The following is a 19,971-nucleotide window of genomic DNA, read 5'->3' as shown; positions in this document are numbered from 1 at the left end:
CTACTAGGTAAACTGTAGTATAACTACTACAAGTGAAACTATAGTATAACTACTACTAGGTAAACTGTAGTATATCTACTACTAGGTAAACTGTAGTATATCTACTACTAGGTAAACTGTAGTATAACTACTACTAGGTAAACTGTAGTATAACTACTACAAGGGAAACTATAGTATAACTACTACTAGGTAAACTGTAGTATATCTACTTCTAGGTAAACTGTAGTATAACTACTACAAGTGAAACTATAGTATATGTACTTCTAGGTAAACTCTAAAGGGCCGCCTACAGTACATGGGTAGATATATCTTCAACCACTGGAGGGCGCTGTCTCATTGGCTCGAGCAGTGAAGGTGAGAATTCCGAGTGTTCCTGAAGGGTGACCTGACCGTCTCCTGCTACGTCACAGTGTTTCCGGTTGACCGTCACTTTGCTCAAACTAAACACAGCAGCTTCCGGGATGCACGCGCTGCGGAGGGTCCACCTGTGGGGGGGTCGAGCCCGGAGACGTGAGTACTGGAGTAATCTATTACTGTTAGAGTTACACTGTTCAGTTGAAAGAATAATATCCGTGTGTGTCTGTGTGCGTGTATGTGTGTGTTCCTGTGTGTGTGTCCCTGTGTGTGTGTGTCCCTGTGTGTGTGTGTGTTCCTGTGTGTGTGTGTCCCTGTGTGTGTGTGTTCCTGTGTGTGTGTGTGTGTGTGTGTTCCTGTGTGTGTGTGTGTGTGTGTGTGTGTGTGTGTGTGTGTGTGTGTATGTATGTGTGTTCCTGTGTGTGTGTGTGTGTGTGTGTGTGTGTTCCTGTGTGTATGTGTGTTCCTGTGTGTGTGTGTATTTGTGTGTGTGAGTGTGTGTGTGAGTGTTTGTTGTCCTGTGTGTCTGTGTGTTCCTGTGTGTCTGTGTGTGTGTGCGTGTTCCTGTGTGTGTGTTCCTGTGTGTTTGTGTGTGTGTGTGTGTGTGTGTGTATGTGTGTGCGTGTTCCTGTGTGTGTGTATGTGTGTTCCTGTGTGTGTGTGTGTGTGTATGTATGTGTGTGTTTGTGTGTGTATTCCTGTGTGTGTGTGTTTTCCTGTGTGTGTGTGTTTTCCTGTGTGTGTGTGTGTTCCTGTGTGTGTGTGTGTGTTCCTTGGTGTGTGTGTGTTCCTGTGTGTGTGTGTGTGTCCCTGTGTGTGTGTGTCCCTGTGTGTGTGTGTTCCTGAGTGTGTGTGTTCCTGTGTGTGTGTGTGTGTGTTCCTGTGTGTGTGTGTGTGTGTGTTCCTTGGTGTGTGTGTTCCTGTGTGTGTGTGTGTGTGTGTTCCTTGGTGTGTGTGTTCCTGTGTGTGTGTGTGTGTGTGTGCGTGTTCCTGTGTGTGTGTTCCTGTGTGTTTGTGTGTGTGTGTGTGTGTATGTGTGTGCGTGTTCCTGTGTGTGTGTTCCTGTGTGTGTGTGTGTGTGTGTGTGTGTATGTGTATGTGTGTGTGTGTGTTCCTGTGTGTGTGTGTTTTCCTGTGTGTGTGTGTGTTCCTGTGTGTGTGTGTGTGTGTGTGTGTGTGTGTGTGTGTGTGTGTGTGTGTGTGTGTGTGTGTGTGTGTGTGTGTGTTCCTTGGTGTGTGTGTGTGTGTGTGTGTTCCTTGGTGTGTGTGTCCCTGTGTGTGTGTGTTCCTGTGTGTTCCTGTGTGTGTGTGTGTGTGTGTGTTCCTGTGTGTGTGTGTGTGTGTGTTCCTTGGTGTGTGTGTTCCTGTGTGTGTGTGTGTGTGTTCCTTGGTGTGTGTGTTCCTGTGTGTGTGTGTGTGTGTGTTCCTGTGTGTGTGTGTGTGTGTGTGTGTGTGTGTGTGTGTGTGTGTGTGTGTGTGTGTGTGTGTGTGTGTGTGTGTGTGTGTGTGTGTGTGTGTGTGTGTGTGTGTGTGTGTGTGTGTGTGTGTGTGTGTGACAGATTTCCACTTGACGGCCCCTGCGTTGACCTTTGACCTGAGGAAAGTTGAACTGACGCCTCTGGAGCAGCGGAAGCTCACGTTCGATTCCCACGCCATGGTGACGGAGCTGGAGCGCAGCGGTGAGCACACACTGACAGGAAGTACATCACAGTACTGTTGTGACATCACTTCCTAATGATGATGTATCACAGTGAGGGCCAATCAGTCAGTTTTATTTTGAAGGAACAGGAAGTGAGTTGAACTTTGCTGCAGGTTTTGAGAAGCGTCAGGCGGAGCTGGTCGTCTCCGCCCTGGTGACGCTGACCACGGCCAACATCGACATCGTTTACAGAGACATGGTGACCAAGTCCCACCAGGTAGGACGCCGGTCAGGGGTCAGGGGTCAGGGGTCAGAGGTCAGAGCAGGTACAGAGTCAATCTTCTCATGCGTGTGACTTTCAGGAAATCGCTCTGCAGCAGATCGTGGCTCATCTGGATTCCATCAGGAAGGACATGGTGATCCTGGAGAAGAGCGAGTTCGCCAACCTGCGCTCCGAAAACATGGTAACACAACACGTAGCACCACAACACGTAGCACCACACTGTAACCTGCGGTAACACAACACGTAGCACCACACTGTAACCTACGGTAACACAACACGTAGCACCACACTGTAACCTACGGTAACACAACACGTACCACCACACTGTAACACCACACTGTAACGTATGGTAACACAACACCTAGCACCACACTGTAACCTACGGTAACACAACACGTAGAACCACAACACGTACCACCACACTCTAACCTACGGTAACACAACACGTACAACCACACTGTAACGTATGGTGACACAACACCTAGCACCACACTGTAACCTACGGTAACACAACACGTACAACCACACTGTGACCTACGGTAACACAACACGTAGCACCACAACACGTACAACAACACTGTAACCTACGGTAACACAACACGTACAACCACACTGTAACCTATGGTAACACAACACGTAGCACCACAACACGTACAACAACACTGTAACCTACGGTAACACAACACGTACAGCCACACTGTAACACCACACTGTAACCTACGGTAACACAACACGTACAGCCACACTGTAACACCACACTGTAACCTACGGTAACACAACACGTAGCACCATACTGTAACCTACGGTAACACAACACGTACAACCACACTGTAACCTACGGTAACACAACACGTACAACCACACTGTGACCTACGGTAACACAACACGTAGCACCACACTGTGACCTACGGTAACACAACACGTAGCAACACACTGTGACCTACGGTAACACAACACGTAGCACCACACTGTAACCTATGGTAACACAACACGTACAACAACACTGTAACCTACAGTAACACAACACGTAGCACCACACTGTAACCTACGGTAACACAACACGTACAACCACACTGTAACCTATGGTAACACAACACGTAGCACCACACTGTAACCTACGGCAACACAACACGTAGCACCACACTGTAACCTACGGTAACACAACACGTAGCACCACACTGTAACCTACGGTAACACAACACGTACAACCACACTGTAACCTATGGTAACACAACACGTAGCACCACACTGTAACCTACGGTAACACAACACGTACCACCACACTGTAACCTATGGTAACACAACACGTACCACCACACTGTAACCTATGGCAACACAACACGTACAACCACACTCTAACCTCTGGTAACACAACTCGTACAACAACACTGTAACGTATCATGTACCCAACACTCTGTACACCCCTGTTGTGTTGTCTCTAACAACGGACACACTTTCTGGCCTCCCCTGTGACGCCTGCTGGACAGAAGATGAAGCGCGAGCTGGAGCAGCTGTGGAACCGACTGAAGGTAGGAACCCGTTGACGACTCGGCTGCGACGCTGCACACGTCCGATCTGATGAAATCTGTTTCCTGTTCAGGAGGAGACGCTGAGAGTCCGAGCGGAAACCAAACTGGACATCAACCTGGAGAGCAGCAGGATGTCGGACATGGTGAGTGGGTCAGTGAACGCATCGTGGTCACCGGTCAGTGAACGCATCACGAGCGTAACTCTGTGTTCTTGTGTCAGTTCACTGAGCAGGAGAAGAAACTGATGGAGACCACGTCAGAGTTCCACCACAAGGTGAAACAACACCACTGTCATAGTATTGTAATATATCTATTAAATACTTCGGTGATACTCTGAACTACTGTGCTGGTTGACCTTTGACCTGACGTCTCATTCTACAGAAAGTCGACCTGGAAAACGACAACATGGAGATCAACAGGAAGATCCACCTGCAGGTGGCGTCGCTCAAAACGCTGCTGGAGTCTCTGAAACTGGAGACAGTCACCTACCTGGCAGGTAACTGACAGAGTAATCAGAGTAATCAGAGTAACTAAAGTAACTAATTGTTGTCCTGTTCCTCCTCAGCGACCGTGTTCTCGTGTCTCGCCATCGCTCTCGGCGTTTACAGACTGTGGAGGTGAAGCTCCGACCTGGAGCTGCTTTAATAAAGTGAAAGTACACAAGCACTCTCAGCTTCATGTACTTTTATTTACAGTCAAGTATTTTTACATGAAGAATCTGAGTATTTTTTCACATGAAATTATTTTCTTAAATGTAGAACACTATTTTTTTATTTTTTTATTTATTTTTATTTTTTATTTTTTTTTGTATGCATCATAATGCTGTTTCAAATATGTTTATTGGGAAACCAATCACACAACAGAGAAATTAACAGTCGACAGTTATGTTTCCTTTGTTTTTTTACAGAAGATGAAAAAATAATCCCTGACAAAAAAGACTAATGACAAAAAAGAACAGTAAATAAACAAGCAGTGTCCTGCATCAACAAAACAGATGAAACAAAAAGGACAGGACAAAAAAGAAAAGAAAAAAGACAACAGTGTGTACCCTCCCATCACCCCCCACCCCCTTAGGAGTGCATCTAACTAGTTACTCAATCAGATTCTCTTTCGAGATGAGAGACCAAAGGTTGCCAGATTTTATCAAAGTCCCTCAACTTGTCTTTTAGAATAAATCGACTTCTCTCCAGATGTCAGGTGTCTGTCCAACCAGTCAACCAATGTTTAAATGAAGGGACCTCTCTCGTCTTCCAGTGAAGTAGGATCAGTTGTTTTGCTGTTATAAGACCATATGTCAGAAGGTGCTTTTGTGCACTATCTAGCTTCCTTAGCCCCTCAGATGTTCCCAGTATTATTAAGATAAGATCTGGATCTAGTTGGATCCCCAGAATCAACGAAAAGAAATCAAATATTTCATGCCTATAGTTCTGAAGTTTGGGGCAGAGAGCGAAACTGTGAGATAGAGTACCCTCCATGGAGTCACACTTCTCACACAAAGGAGACTTCAGGAAATATTTTATGCAGCTTCGTTTTGGAGTAGTGAAGTCTGTGCACTATTTTAAATTGAATCAAACGGTGTCGGGAGTTTATAGAACATTCATGGATGTGCTCCGAACTCTCCTCCCACACATCGGGAGCTATCAGGGCTCCGAGCTCTCTTTCCCACTCCTCTTTTATCCTGTCCATCTTAGGAAGGCACAAGTTTTGTAGTATCTCATATAGTTGCGATACTATGAAGCGTGGGTTGGGGAACAGATTAAATAAACTCTCTATCTTGTCGGGGTTTACCTTCTCGAAATTAGGGAGGTGTGTTCTGACATAATTCCTTATCTGAAGATATCTGAAAAACTGATTCCTCGGTAAATTAAACCTTTCTTGGAGTTGCTGGAAAGAGGCAAAAGTCCCGTCTATGTAAAGGTTACCAACGCTACAAATCCCCAATTGTTTCCAGGTGGAAAAGGCCTCATCCAGAGCCGAGGGGGTGAGAGGGGGGGTTTGCAGTTATAGGTATCAGGAATGAAACTGCTTTAAGTTTGAAATGATTCCTCAGTTGTTTCCAAATCTTAATTAAAGCAGAACAATATTTTTTTTGAGGAAAATGATTTGCAACCCCAACACTTGGGGGCGCTGTAACATTTAATCAGTATTTTAAGCATCTGACACGTAACTTACTATTTATGTAATTTGAACTAGTCTCCGTAAAATAACTAACAAGTAAGAAGTCAGAAAAATGTAAAATTTCTATATGTAGAAAATCGAAAAAAAAATACTTGGTAAAGTAATAAAAAGACGAGAAGATATTTAAATTCAATGGAACTTTATTTTTGAACTGAACGACAATAAAACTTAATTAAATCAGAATCACACAAGAACAAACACGTTTCAGGCTCGTTTATTGAAAATCATAAAAAAACTAAAGACGACGACTCTGATCCTTGACGGGAACCAATCCTGAAGAGTGGGCGGAGTCTCCAGTCGTCCAATCAGACCATGCTTACCTTTAATGCAGCGGGAAACAACTCAACACCTGAAACTACTCATCAACCAATAAACAGATCGATAAACCCATCAATCAATAACCATCAGACTCCAACAGCAGCAGCTGATCAATCACTTTAACACCAGAGATTCAAAAAATACTTTAATTATAAATTAAATCATTTACAGCGTCGAGTCAAACAAACACAGACGTGGCGTTCACAAACACACGACCTGAAAGGGTCGAGTTGGATCCGAATACAAAAATGTGTTGACGAGAACGTTGCTGACGACTCCGCCTCCGCTCGCTAAAAACACCTGCTCCAAAAATGGACAAAGTGACGGAGGCCGAGAGCGGCGGCGGCGGCAGCAGAGGAGGCGTGGTTACACAATATTCTCTTCTGATGGCACTTGGTCTATTAAAAGCTCCGCCTCCTCTTGTTTGACGGTGAGTAGCTCCACGGCCTCGGGTTCCACTTCCTGTTTGACCGAGGCCGCAGCGATGGAGCAGGAAGGCTCCTCCTCCTCCTTGGGCTCCAGGAAGGCGCCGAGCGGGTGGTCGGCGAGCAGCTTGCTGGGCGACGGCGTGACGTCCAGATACGACGACGTCTGGGGGACGAAGCAGCCGGATTATTACAGAGTCGTTTATTATGGATTCGTTTTCATTCTGATGAATCGTCGGCAGTTACTCACATTTTTATAATCTTCAAAACATGCCGGATGAAAATTCTGAGGAAGAAAAACAAACATGTCAGTCAGCCGGACGCTGTGTTTGGTTGTGTTGTTGTGTACTTGTGTCTTGTTGTGTGGTTGAGTTGTGCGTCACCTTGTCGTCGACTCGGACGGCGTCCTTCAGGAACCAGTCCTCCTCCTCCTCCACCCAGTACGTCTCAAACGGCTCCTGACAGATCTCACACGACTGCAGAACAAAGACAGAGTGTTGGTCCCTGCACGACGCCAGCCAATCACAGTGAGGCTGATTCACACCCTCCTCTGTACCAGCCAATCACAGTGAGGCTGACTCACACCCTCCTCTGTACCAGCCAATCACAGTGAGGCTGATTCACACCCTCCTCTGTACCAGCCAATCACAGTGAGGCTGATTCACACCCTCCTCTGTACCAGCCAATCACAGTGAGGCTGACTCACACCCTCCTCTGTACCAGCCAATCACAGTGAGGCTGATTCACACCCTACTCTGTACCAGCCAATCACAGTGAGGCAGATTCACACCCTGCTCTGTACCAGCCAATCACAGTGAGGCTGACAGTGTCTGACTACAACAAGATTCTCTGTCAGCTGGCTTCTGATTGGCTGATGAACAGCCGCTCTCTCTCACCTCTCCCACTTGGTCCTTGGTCGCCCTGACGATTTGGATCTCTCTCTCTTTCGCCGCTGCCTGGTTCTTCTGAACTTCCTCCTCGTTCTCTTTCTCAAAGAAGTGACTCTTCGCTCGTTCCTCCAGGTCGGCGATCTCCTCGAACTCGATCCAGTCCTGACACACACACACACACACACACAGACACAGACACACACAGAGACACACACAGAGACACACACAGAGACACACACAGAGACACACACACACACACAGACACAGTGTTAGCAGTGAATATGTGTCTGTGTGTTCTCTCCATGGGGCAGCAGCTGTGTGTGTGTCTGTGTGTGTGTTCACCTTGAGGTTGTAGTACCAGCGGGGTGTGTGTGTGTGTGTGTGTGTGTGTGTGTGTGTGTGTGTGTCTGTGTGTGTGTGTGTGTGTGCTCATCTTGAGGTTGTAATACCAGCGGCGGGGTGTGTGTGTGTGTGTGTGTGTGTCTGTGTCTGTGTGTGTGTGTCTGTGTGTGTGTGTGTGTGTGTGCTCATCTTGAGGTTGTAGTACCAGCGGCGGGGTGTGTGTGTGTGTGTGTGTGTGTCTGTGTGTGTGTGTGTGTGTGTGTGTGTGTGTGCTCACCTTGAGGTTGTAGTACCAGCAGCTCTGTGTCTGTGTGTGTGTGTGTGTGTCTGTCTGTGTGTGTGTGTGTGTCTGTTTGTGTGTGTCTGTGTGTGTGTGTGTCTCTGTGTGTGTGTCTGTGTCTCTGTGTGTGTGTGTGTGTGTGTGTGTGTGTGTGTGTGCTCACCTTGAGGTTGTAGTACCAGCGGCGGTGTGTGATCTTCTTGCTCGCCACCTTGCCGGCGTGGTTCTGTCTGAAGTGCCAGTCCAGGTGGTCGGCGTACAGGTCGGTCTGGACGCTGGTGAACCTCATGGAGCAGAGGCAGCACTGGTTCCCTGAGTACAGCCTCATCACCACACACTCGTACCGCCTGCGGGGGGGGGGGTGGGTGGGGGGGGGAGGGGGTTAGACGGGCGTGCGACCAGTGGCGAGAGAGCAGCTGATTGGTCGGTCTGTACTCACGGTTTCATGTCCTCCACGGTGAAGCTGGTCAGGTCCGGGATGTCCTCCTCTTCCTCAGGCTCCTCCTCTTCCTCCTCCTCTGGGGGCGGAGCCGCCGGCGCCACAACGCTCGAAGGTTCTGGAAAAACAAAAACATATTATTTCTAACTATTTGAGCGTCATGTTTCCATGACAACATCCGCATCAAACGTCAGCGGGCTCACCGGTGCTGGTGGTGGGCGTGGCCTCGGGCTGCGAGGGCTTGATGATGCCGGTGGAGAGCAGCTTGGTCAGAAGCTCGTTGACGTCCACCTGACCGAAGTGGTTCTCTGGAGGGATGACCTGCGGCGCTGCACACACACACGCAGGGCAAAGGTCAAAGGTCAGTCCCACACAACCAGCTTCACTGATATTAACAAGTTTTAAACAGTGAGTTCTTACTGTGAGGTCTGAAGGGGGCGGAGCTCTGAGGCAGGAACGCTTGATTCATGTTCACCTGAAAACATCAGAAAGAAAAGTGACAAACTGACCTTCATCCATTTTATATTCCATTGATTTTAATATAACTTCACTGAAGAGGAGAACGTGATTGACAGGCGTCTCTCACCGGCTGCTGGTTGGACGGGTTGTAGAAGGGGGCGGGGCCTGGCTGGGGAAATGGCGGCTGCATGTTGAAGTTCACCGTCTGCGCCGGGAACGCCATCGGGCCCGCCGGGAAACACTGGGGGCCCATGTTGAAGTTCTGCTGGGGGGTCATCTGGTTGTCGTAAATGGGCGGAGCCATCTGCCTCATGGGAGGTTGCATGTTGTGTTGGGGGGGGAACCTGGGGGGCCCCTGCTGCCCGGGCGGGCCCTCAAAGTGCGTGTGCCCCCCCTGGTGGGGGACGTTGGGCATGTCGTACCCGTGACCCGGGCCCTCGAACCTCATGGGGCCCATTGGGGCGGGGGGGCCCTCGAAGCACATGGGCCGCTGCTGCTGGAAGCTCATTGGTCCAGGAGCCATGCTGCTGTCGAAGTGTCGGGGGGGCTCAAAGTGCTGCATGGGTCCTTCGAAGTGTCCCGGCCCCGGACCCACGAAGCGCGCGGGGGGGCCCACGGGACCATCGAACCTCCCGGGGCCTGGAGGGTGGGGGTGCACATCGAACCGCCCCATCCCGGCTCCGCCCCTCATCGGACCGTGGGCGCCGTCCGGGCCGTCGAACCTCTCCGGGACGTTGTGATGTGGTCGTCCGCCATCGAACCTGCCCCCCCCCTGGGGAAGGGGCCCTTCGAACTGGGAGGAGTCATCGTACCAGCCAGGGGGGTGGGGTCTGGGGGGGGCTACGTGTTCTGGGCCGTTGTAGCGGGACTGCGGATGCCCTGCTTCGTGGGGGGGGGTGTGTCCCGGCGAGCTGCTCTGCTGTCGGACAGACGCCAGCGGTCCGACCCGCGCTGGGGCCTTGAGGCTGGGGGGGGGCTGTGTGGGGGGGGCGTCAGGTGGGAGGGGCCCGTCGTCAGAGTGTTCACTGTTGGGACTCTCGAAGCGCGGGCTCAGCTCCTCCTTCAGGTGCGGCGGGGACAGGCGCTCGCGCTCGAACCGCGGGCCGGGGGGGTCCGGACCCGTCGGACTGGGACACTTCCTGTGCACCACCGTGCCGGAGGGGAGGGGCCCCTCCGGCCTCCGGGGGTCCGGGTGTCTGCAGTCCGCAGAGGGCGTGTACCTCCGCGGAGCGTCGTAGCCGCTCTTCTGTTCCTCGCGCTGTCGCTCGCTCAGCGGCGAGTTCCACTCTCTCTCACCTGGAAACAACAACAACATGTTATCACTTAAAGAGACAGGACGTCAGAGACCCGACCTCTGACCTCTGACCTCTGACAGGACAGTTGACTCACTGGCGTCTCGGGGGTCGGCTCGCCTGCGGAAGCGAAGGCCCGGCAGCGACTTGAGCGTGGGGAACTCTTTCCCGTGGTTGTACTCTTCGATCATCGGGCCGAGCGGCGGCCGCGCCTCCTCTCGCTCTTTACTCCGCCTCTCACCTGAAGGTCGCAGAGCGGAGGGCGGAGTCAGTGACACAGGAAGTGAAACGCAGGAAGTGAAACACAGATGCCTCTTCACATAAAAAGAACCAATTAATCAAAATATACTTTAATCTAGGGCGACTCGATTATGGAAAAAATCATAATCACGATAATTTTGGACAAAAACTAAATCACGATTATTCAAACGATCATTAATATGTGCCCTTATTAAATTTTTTTAAATGACTAACCGGAAGTACCAGTCACTTCCGGTTCCGGTAAACACCGATTAGGGCTGCGTGTCTTATTTATTGTGAAACCAGGATATCGGTACCTGGTTATTCAAACGCTTAGTGATGCAACATTAACACTCTCCGTAAAAACACTTTGTAACTGAGAACTTTGAAATTTCCTCTCATTATTAAATGTCCCCATCTGCCCCCCCACTACAAGCACACAGAGAGAGAGAGAGAGAAAGAGAGAGAGAGAGAGAGGTTACCCCCCAACCCCGACATTGAACAGGTTCCGTACAACAAGCGGAGAATCGTGAGCTGACCCCCGAGGGTCCGGTGTGAACAGCCGGGCGCTGCACTGTGTTGTGCTGCTGCTGTGTTCTTATACAACATCACTTGTTCTACACTTTGTGTCAATCACACGGGACTGCCCCCCCCCCCCCTCCCTCTCCCATTTTCCACTCGCTCTGTTTTTTAAACACCTCCGGTCCCCACACACACAACTCTCCTCCTTCACTTCACAGCTGCTTGAGAGTGAGTGCCGGTCAGCGGGGGGGCGTTGAATGCTTTGGGGGGGAACTGAACTACACATGAGCGTCTCTTTAGAAAAAAATGCCAAATAATTGTTTCAACTGGATTACAGTAGTTTGGAGATGGTTTGACCCGGCAGAGTAATCACGATGATCACCTGAGCAGCTCTACTTTGATCTGATGAACCTTTACACTGTAAAATGAGTTGAAAAAGATTCAGTGATGATAAACGAATCAGTTTGACTCGTGGTCACTCTTCCTGCATCGAGCTCGTCTGACCTGGTCTGTCTCGTGGCGCTCGGCTGTATTTATGTGGCGCCGGGCTTCCTCCGATGCTCCGCCCCCCACCTGTCTTCTCGCCCGGGCCTGTTGCGTCCACATCCTCCACGTTCTCCTCGCCCTCCCACTCCTCCCCGGCCACTCGGTGGGTGACCTGCGTCTTCCGGAGCTTGGACTTGTGCTCGTAGTACGACAGCTCTGCGGCGTCCATGGCGTCGTGGGGGCGGGGCTGGGAGGCGGGCGCCGCCAGCAGCGGCTGCTTCTTGGCGAAGGTTCCTGATCCGTCCCAGCTCTCCGAGCGCTGCAGCTTCTCCTCCTGATACTGGAAGAAGTGTTTGATCTGGTGCGCCACGTTGAGGAACTCCTCTTGGGAGATCTCGCCGCTCTCCAGACGCTTCCCGGCCTGAAGACAAAAGCAAAGATCAAACCTCGGGACTGATGATTCTAAAAGATCAATGAACCAACAGCTGATCTCAGGTGAAGCCTGGGGACCTACCCTCCTCAGCAGGTCCTTCTTGGAGGCGGAGTTGAGGGCTTCAGGAATCTGCAGGTTGGCGTCCACGCTGAGGCGGTGCTTGGGGGTCCGGGGGGTGGGGGGGCGAGTCGGGGGGGTGTAGGGTTTGTGTCTCTGGGGTCCGGGCTTCATGGGAGAGTCGTCTGGCAACTTCAAACTGAAGAGCAGCAGAAACAAAGTCCTCAATGAACAACAACAGCCAGTGTTCATCAGTGTAACACAGAACATTATTATATAATATAATATTATTATAAATGATCAGATTCTAATATTAATGACATGAACTACAGAGATCTGTGATGACTCACTGCTTGTTCTCCTGCCAGCTGCTCCTCCAGCGGTGCGGCGCCTCCTTGGTCTCCTTCCCGCTCCCCTCGTGACTCCGGGGCGAGTGAGAGTCTCGGGACTCCGAGTGGCGTTCGTCCTGCGGCCTCTTGGACCTCCTGCTCTCTGATTGGCTCTTCTTCAGTGTGACCCGGTCCTCTCTGGGGGGCTTGCCGTGCGGCGGCTCCTCTGCACGGACCCTCCGGGGTTTCCCTGGCTTGTGGGAGGGGGGGGACAGCGAGCTGCTCCTGGCTCGGCCTTTGGGCGAGCGCCGGTCCTTCCTCTTGGGAGAGGAAGTGGGCGAGCGAGACCTGGAGCGGGTCCGCTTCCTGGCGTGCGTTCTGGCGTTGCCTCCACTTTTGAGGTCGACCTTCTCTGCGTCCTCGCGCTCGTGTTTGATGACGAACCCGTTGGCCGGCTTCCCTTTGCTGAACCTCTGCAGCTCCGCCCCCAGGACCGCCTCCTCTCTCTCCTTCTTGTCGTTGCACCTCTTCTTCTCCTTCAGCTCCTCCTCTTTGCTCTCTCCACTCCGGTCCTGTGTGCGTTTCTTCAGCCGAGGATCTTTTTTGGAGCCGTCGGATGCTTTCTGACCTTCAGCCTCGGCCGGCTTGGTTTTGCTCTGGAGGGTCCTGGTCATCGGAGACAGAGACTTGGACTTGAGCTTCTCCTCCGACGGCTCTTTCCTCGGGGTTCTGGTCTTTTCCGGTCGGAAGGATTTCTCCGGCTGCCGTTTCTCAGGCGTCAGGGCGGGACTTCCTTTTTTCCCAGCAGGCTGTTCTTTGGCCGGGGGGCCGGTGCGGTTCAGCCGAGGGTCTCTGGTGGTCGTCTTGGGGTCAGACTGGGTCTGGGGAGGGACCCAGGGTCGGACCACTGGGGCGTTCGGGCTGAGGGTCTTGGGAGCTGGAGAGGAGGCTGTGGGCGCCGTGGGTAGCGTGAATCCTCCGAGCTGCAGACAGAACAAACAAGTGTCGTTGTCTCATCCTCTGTTCTTAACCTTCAACAAGAGGAACACTAGCAGAACCTCAGAGATGCCACGTGGAACTGAGAACATCTTTCATATTATTCTAAAATGTGATATACTGCACTTTTACATTTGCTACTTTAAGGATTATTTTCAATTTGAATCGGTTTAGTTAAGGATGAGGAATTAAAGCTGTAAACTGAGGGAAACCTCTGACCTGGTGCAGATTAAACATAGTGAGGTGTGACTGTGAGGACATTTATGTTGGATGATATATTGTCCCAGAAATTATAATTGACATTTGTCTTCGGGTTCATGTAACCAGCTGTAAGCAGGAGTGGGATCCTGAGCGTCTGGTGTGAACTGAACGTGTGGACGAGTCAGTTCCTGATGTTTCAATGAGTCTGATCAAAGCAACTCTGTGACTTCCTGTGAGGATCAGGTCCTGAGAACCAGTGATGAGTGAGGATGAGTTCCAGAGAGAGACAAGAGGAGGCTGCAGGTTCTGCTCTGATCCCTGAGCAGCTGAGACGAGAGGAACTCTAACATGAAACTCATATTCTCTGTGTCGGACAGATCTGGAATCAGACGGAATGTGTTTGTCCTACCAGCTGAGCTTTGGTCTGCTCCAGCTCCAGCTCGATCTTCTTCTGCTGAAGCTCCAGAAGCTGTTTCTGTTTGGCCAGCAGCTGCTGTCGGATGAGCTGCTCCTGGGCCACGCTGGACTGGCTGACCGCTGGGACCGGCGGGGGGGCAGGCGCCACCACCGCCGCTGGCACCGGGGCGGGGGGCTGGGAGGGGGCCGGCTGCGGAGAGGAGGCCTCCTCAGACTGGACCCACGGTGATGTCACACGGGGCCGCAGGAGGGACAGAGGAGACAAAGAAAGTTTAGAAATGATTCAAAGAAAAACCGTCTGAAGCCCAAAGACTTGAATTGATTATTAATAAATCTTCTGCAGCAGGTCGTGTGATTAAGAGTTCCTGAAGATCAGTCTGAGAAGATCAGGTCTGGATGAACCACCGTGAAACCAGAACCAGATCAAACACCTTCGATTACAGGCACTTGTTACTGTAGCTGTTTTCAGACATGAACTGTGTAAAACGTTGTCCTGTCATGTTGTGTAGTCGGTTTGTGAAGCAGCAGGTTGTTGACTCGCTCAAACAGGAACATGTGGGAACATCCAGGAGAGGGGCGGAGCCTGTAGAGCAGCAGGAGGCGGGACATGTTCTGGGCTGCATGAGAAGATCCAGAACATGTCCAGAGACACTGACTCAGACATTTGTTCTCACAGAGAACCTCCAGAGCATGTGAGGAACATGTGAGGAACATGTCAGGAACACGTTAAGACTTCATGTCTGAAAACAGCTAATATTTGACATTAAAGACATTGAGAAAATGAAAGATTATTAAGTCTTTGGTTCCTGCTTCTTAATGTTGTTCCTCTTGATGGATTGAACCTGAACTTCCTTCTCTGTGACACTGAACTAACATCTGAAGATACAGAAAACCAAAACGTGAACATTTAAACCCAGGTCGGGGGGGTGGTGTCCGCTGCCCCTACGCACCTGCTTTAGGAACTTGGGGTTGACGTGGATGCTGGCGTTGACGCTGGGCGGCAGCGGCTTGATGGGCCACGCCGGGTCCACCGCGTTGACCCGCACGTCCACCGCGTACAGCTTCTTCAGCGGGAACACCTCGTCCCAGGTGGAGCGCAGCTTGAACAGACTCTTCCTGGTGTTTTCCTCCACCTACAAACAGAGGACATGACTTGGTCCGTGGCTACAAACACACAACTCTCTAAAAATGTCACTTTAATGCAAAAGTAAAAGATAATGTTAAAAAAGTTCTTAAAGCTCAGCATTCACACTTTATTTACAGGATTATGTTAAAGCAGCATAAGATATTAATATTCTCAGTCACCCAGGTTGTGTGTTTGTCGGGGGTTGTACACGTCGTAGATGCAAGTCCACTGACCCATCTCCGACATGTACAACCCCCGACAACGCACAATGAGAAGCAACACAAGACAAACAGGAAGGAAGTGAGCTGATAAAACTGTGAATAATTTGTAACAACAGCAAAGAGAACTGTACCTTTTCAAAGACACATATAAATGAAGTGATTAGGTTTTTAGCAAACACAGCAAGGTACTCTCCTCCAACATTCTTCACTATGGAATCCACTAAGTACAAAACGGGAAGCTTCTCCGCAGCCGGGGCCTGGAGCGATAGAGAACTCAACAAGTTTAGAAAAACAACAAGGGTGAAGCAACAGGTCACAACAGAGTATCATTCACAACTTAGAGAAGAAACAGGGGATGACAGCCCTCCCATTGCACCCCCCCGCCGGGTGGAGGAAAACCAAAAAGAGTCCGAAAAATAAAAGTTCACGAGGTGGGTTCTTCAGTCTGGATCAATGGGGGGGGGGGGGGGGACACCTGGATTAAGTTCTGATTGATCCAAAAAAAAAAAAAAAAAAAAACTGCAGAAAAATCGGTCATCTTCAAAAGTCAATCGGTTCAGTCTCGTGTCAAGTCCCATGATGCACCAGGGTTCAAAAGGGCCTCTGGTTTACCTCCAAAGAGGGTCTCCTCCAGGAAGCCCTCTTTGTACGTTACCGTGACGACGAGCCTCGAGGTTCACTCCTCCTCCGCCGAGCTTCACGCTCACGCTGCAAAGTTTTAACCCGGAGACGGTTTCTCCCCTTGTGTTCAAACACTGGGAACCGGTGAGGAACCGGTGAGGAACCGGTGAGGACCCGGTGAGGAACCGGTGAGGAACCGGTGAGGAACCGGTGAGGAACCAGGACATTTAGATGTGAACTCTCTGGTTCATCGTGAAACACTTGTTTGTTAAACCAAGTCCACAAGTGTCAGTAAATGAGTCACCAATAAATTACACTGGAAATAAAAAAATGACAAAAAGCACATTTCACATTTTTTATTATTAACATTGTAACCATTCAATGACAGTTCAGTGATTCAAGATTCACTCGAGGGTTTAAGCAGATCAACATGGAGCTGAGGATAGAATCATTTCTATAGAGCCACGGCGCCCGGGGGGGGGAGAAACTACCCGACAGATATCTACTAACAACAGGTCGAACCGGAACCCTGTAACCACGGGGACGCGACCCGGCCGCCATCAACAGGAAGTGGCGAGCGGCGCCAGCGAGTGAAAACCCGTCGTACACAAAGTGAATGTGAGACTGTGACGCCTGGAGGGGGGGGGTGTGTCAGGAAGCACCACACACCAGATGTTAGTAATAATAATAATAATATTAATAATAATAATAATAAACAGAAACACAGCTGCTCACTCCCGTCTCTTTTACCTGGAGGGAGACGTGTGTGTCTGTGGGAGTGTTGTGTTACCACCTCACGTGTGTTATCATGTTGAGTTAATGGACCTGCTCACGTGTGTGTTTGTTTGTGTGTAGTGTGTGTGTGTAGAGACTGGAACACGGGTTCAGATCCTGACACACAACTGGTTCTCAACAGAACAACAACTTCTATTGTTTGTGTCTCTTCCCTCACAGCGGGACTCAGTGTGGTTATTGATTATTAATTATTAATTATTAATAACAGGATCTGAAGGGAAACTATTAAACGCAGAAGATCATTTATTATGTCTCATTAAAAGATTACGGTCAGTTTTCTTATGTTATATTCTCCTGTTACTTCCGGTTTCCACCTCAACTGCTTCTCCACGTGTATTTCTGATTTCACAGATTCCAGTTCAATCTATTCTTATGGTGACCTCCTACCCAGAGTGCACCTGGGCATCTGACCTGGGTTAGCCCCGAGTTAGCCTGGATACAAACACTTTAACCCGAGTTAACTGGTTCACATTCACTTCGGTGTCGCGTCACTTTACGGTGGATTTTCACTCGGTTAAATTTGAAACGATCACTTATGACAGATCTCTGGTGGTTATGACGCGTGTGACGTGTCTTCTTCGTGGCCGGCGGGTTCCTAACGCGGCTCCGGGGGGAGACATGTCGGCCCGCCGCCATGTTGCCTCCTCCCGGGCCCGCAGCACCCCCACATCCACAGAAAGACTCTGAAAGGTGAAGATCTATATTTATAAAAACCTTGCTGATTTGAGCTTCGATTATAGCGACGATGTCCTTGGCGAAGGTCCGGTTCTCCTCGGCCAGGATGGTCAGCATGTTGATGTGCGGCTTGCTGTTGAACGTCAGGTCCTCCAGGGAGCTCTGGTACTCCCGGCAGGCGTCCGCCCGGGCCGCGCTGGCCTCCATCTTCCCGCTGGGCCCCGGGACACACCGGGACTCCGGGCTCCGGACACCGGGCTCCGGGACTCCTGCAGCGGCGGCTCCGCTCCTCCGCCCCGGGACAACACAGGCCTCCGCCCCGGGCAGCTCGCTCGCAGCACCGGGAGGAACGCTCGTTTCTCTGTCGCGGCTCTCGCTGCTGTTCGACGGAGACAAGATGGCGACTGTGAGTGAAGACCCGTGACGTCACAGGAAACGGGTTTAAACCGCCCCCGACGTCACTACCGCCCCATTGGCTGGTTTCAAGACGAGTGGGCCGGGATTTAGATTCTGATTGGTTGAGTGGAATGACAGACTCACGAGTGAGCCAATCAGCGTGAGGCAGGGTGAGTGTGTGATTACATAAGGAAGCAGATGAGCACATGAGGCTGAAGCGTGTTCCAGAGGTTTAACATGTTCATGTGATGAGCTACATACATGTGTTAGTATGTTACACATCATGTGACGTGTTAGTATGTTACACATCATGTGATCAGCTACATACATGTGTTAGTGTGTTACACATCATGTGATGAGCTACATACATGTGTTAGTATGTTACACATCATGTGATAAACTACATACATGTGTTAGTATGTTACACGTCATGTGACCAACTACATACATGTGTTAGTATGTTACACATCATGTGACGTGTTAGTATGTTACACATCATGTGATGAGCTACATACATGTGTTAGTATGTTACACATCATGTGACCAACTACATACATGTGTTAGTATGTTACACATCATGTGATCAGCTACATACATGTGTTAGTATGTTACACATCATGTGACCAACTACATACATGTGTTAGTATGTTACACATCATGTGACCAGCTACATACATGTGTTAGTATGTTACACATCATGTGACCAACTACATACATGTGTTAGTGTGTTACACATCATGTGACCAACTACATACATGTGTTAGTATGTTACACATCATATGATGAGCTACATACATGTTACACATCATGTGATCAGCTACATACATGCTACACATGATGAAGCGATGACCTGATGTGGCCTTGGGGGGGGGGGGACTATAAACATGTCACTTCCTGCTTCCGCCACGGAGCTGGAATCACTAATGAGACATTATGTCCACAACAACATGAAGTTCAGACCACACTGTGAACATTTAATATAAATGGAATTCAGGTTTTAAAACGAGACTTACCTCATGTTGACCGTAGGTGGCGCTGTCATTATCCCTACGTCGACTAATGGAGTGTTTCTCCTCAGATCGTATAAACCTTTCATCTTTGCATAATAAGACATCAAAGGAATCTACGACCATGACAGTGTGACATCATAGCAAGTGCCTTTGTTTAAAGACTCCAGTGACGTGTTCATTAACATAAATAGTGGGCGGAGTTTACACTTATTTTCTATATCCATGTAGTGAATGAATCTTCATTCAGTTTTACTCAATTACATTTTAAAATCTTTTTTCTATTTTTTGAACAAAAACAATAGTTAGTATTAGTACCCTTCTAATGCACCATGACCCATGTTAACCTGTTATTTCATGCATTAGTGTTTGTTTGCTATGTTTAAATAAATGTATTTTATTATTTAATATTCATTAAAGATCTTGTTTTTCATACCACAAATTAAAATGTCCCCTTTCTTTTCTTACTTGATAAACAAACCTGCACTTTGTATTTCTACATCACGTTTACACACATGGGTCACATGACTCGTACAGTATGAACTCACTAACACGTCTCGTTCATATCACACAGATGCTTCTGAACATCTGAGGCATGTTCGTCTCGTTTTACATCCATCACTAGTGAGAGAGAGGAATAACTTAACGAGGTGTTAACGAGCTAGCTTCTGTTCTGTCCCTGCTCGGACCCGGAAACAATGTGATTAATAATAAAAGGTCAAATAAATAAATAACAGAGTGGTTTGGTGGAGAAAAGAAACAGACACCGCAGAAGACTGTTCATGATTTTATAGATATTTCCAGACTTGAACTGCAGTCTGCACATGTTCCTGACGTGTTCTGCAGGTTCTACATGTGAGGACAAAAGTCAGGGTCAGTGTCTTGGAGTGACCCCCCCCCCCCCCTAAGATTGTGTGTTACAGATAAATGACACACGTGTGTGTGTCTGTGTAAAATGAATAATCAGCCAACTTGAGAAACATGTCCTTACACTCACACAGACACACACATGAAAAGGGGA

The 19,971-nt window shown here is 49.5% G+C and overlaps 2 protein-coding genes across 3 annotated transcripts; one reads left to right on the top strand and one right to left on the bottom strand.

Annotated features, from left to right (window-relative positions):
- Positions 1-429: 429 nt before the first annotated feature.
- On the top strand, positions 430-4,471 carry ccdc90b (coiled-coil domain containing 90B). The gene is made up of 9 exons (XM_061085736.1): positions 430-510; positions 1,914-2,033; positions 2,167-2,270; positions 2,356-2,457; positions 3,764-3,805; positions 3,877-3,948; positions 4,026-4,079; positions 4,187-4,301; positions 4,371-4,471. Exons 1-9 carry the CDS (start codon positions 462-464, stop codon positions 4,424-4,426), a joined length of 714 nt encoding a protein of 237 aa, XP_060941719.1. The 5' UTR covers positions 430-461; the 3' UTR covers positions 4,427-4,471.
- Positions 4,472-6,105: 1,634 nt separating this feature from the next.
- On the bottom strand, positions 6,106-17,943 carry pcf11 (PCF11 cleavage and polyadenylation factor subunit). 2 transcript variants are annotated; one of them, XM_061085411.1, is made up of 17 exons: positions 17,587-17,943; positions 15,588-15,713; positions 15,060-15,242; positions 14,102-14,323; positions 12,517-13,478; positions 12,191-12,365; positions 11,695-12,097; positions 10,526-10,669; positions 9,264-10,432; positions 9,098-9,152; positions 8,881-9,006; positions 8,678-8,795; positions 8,402-8,585; positions 7,623-7,778; positions 7,110-7,202; positions 6,977-7,012; positions 6,106-6,892 (listed from the first exon to the last, which is right to left on the bottom strand). In XM_061085411.1, the coding sequence occupies exons 1-17, from the start codon at positions 17,752-17,754 to the stop codon at positions 6,668-6,670; spliced, it is 4,545 nt and encodes a 1,514-aa protein (XP_060941394.1). In that variant the 5' UTR covers positions 17,755-17,943; the 3' UTR covers positions 6,106-6,667. The 2 variants fall into 2 exon arrangements, with proteins under 2 accessions (XP_060941394.1, XP_060941395.1); XM_061085412.1 differs by having other exon boundaries at positions 11,764-12,097.
- Between the last annotated feature and the right edge of the window lie 2,028 nt (positions 17,944-19,971).

The sequence above is a fragment of the Limanda limanda genome, chromosome 14 (genome assembly GCF_963576545.1).
Source record: "Limanda limanda chromosome 14, fLimLim1.1, whole genome shotgun sequence".
NCBI lineage: Eukaryota > Metazoa > Chordata > Actinopteri > Pleuronectiformes > Pleuronectidae > Limanda > Limanda limanda.
Note: the sequence above shows the minus strand (reverse complement) of the source record. Positions and strands in the feature narration are given on the sequence as shown.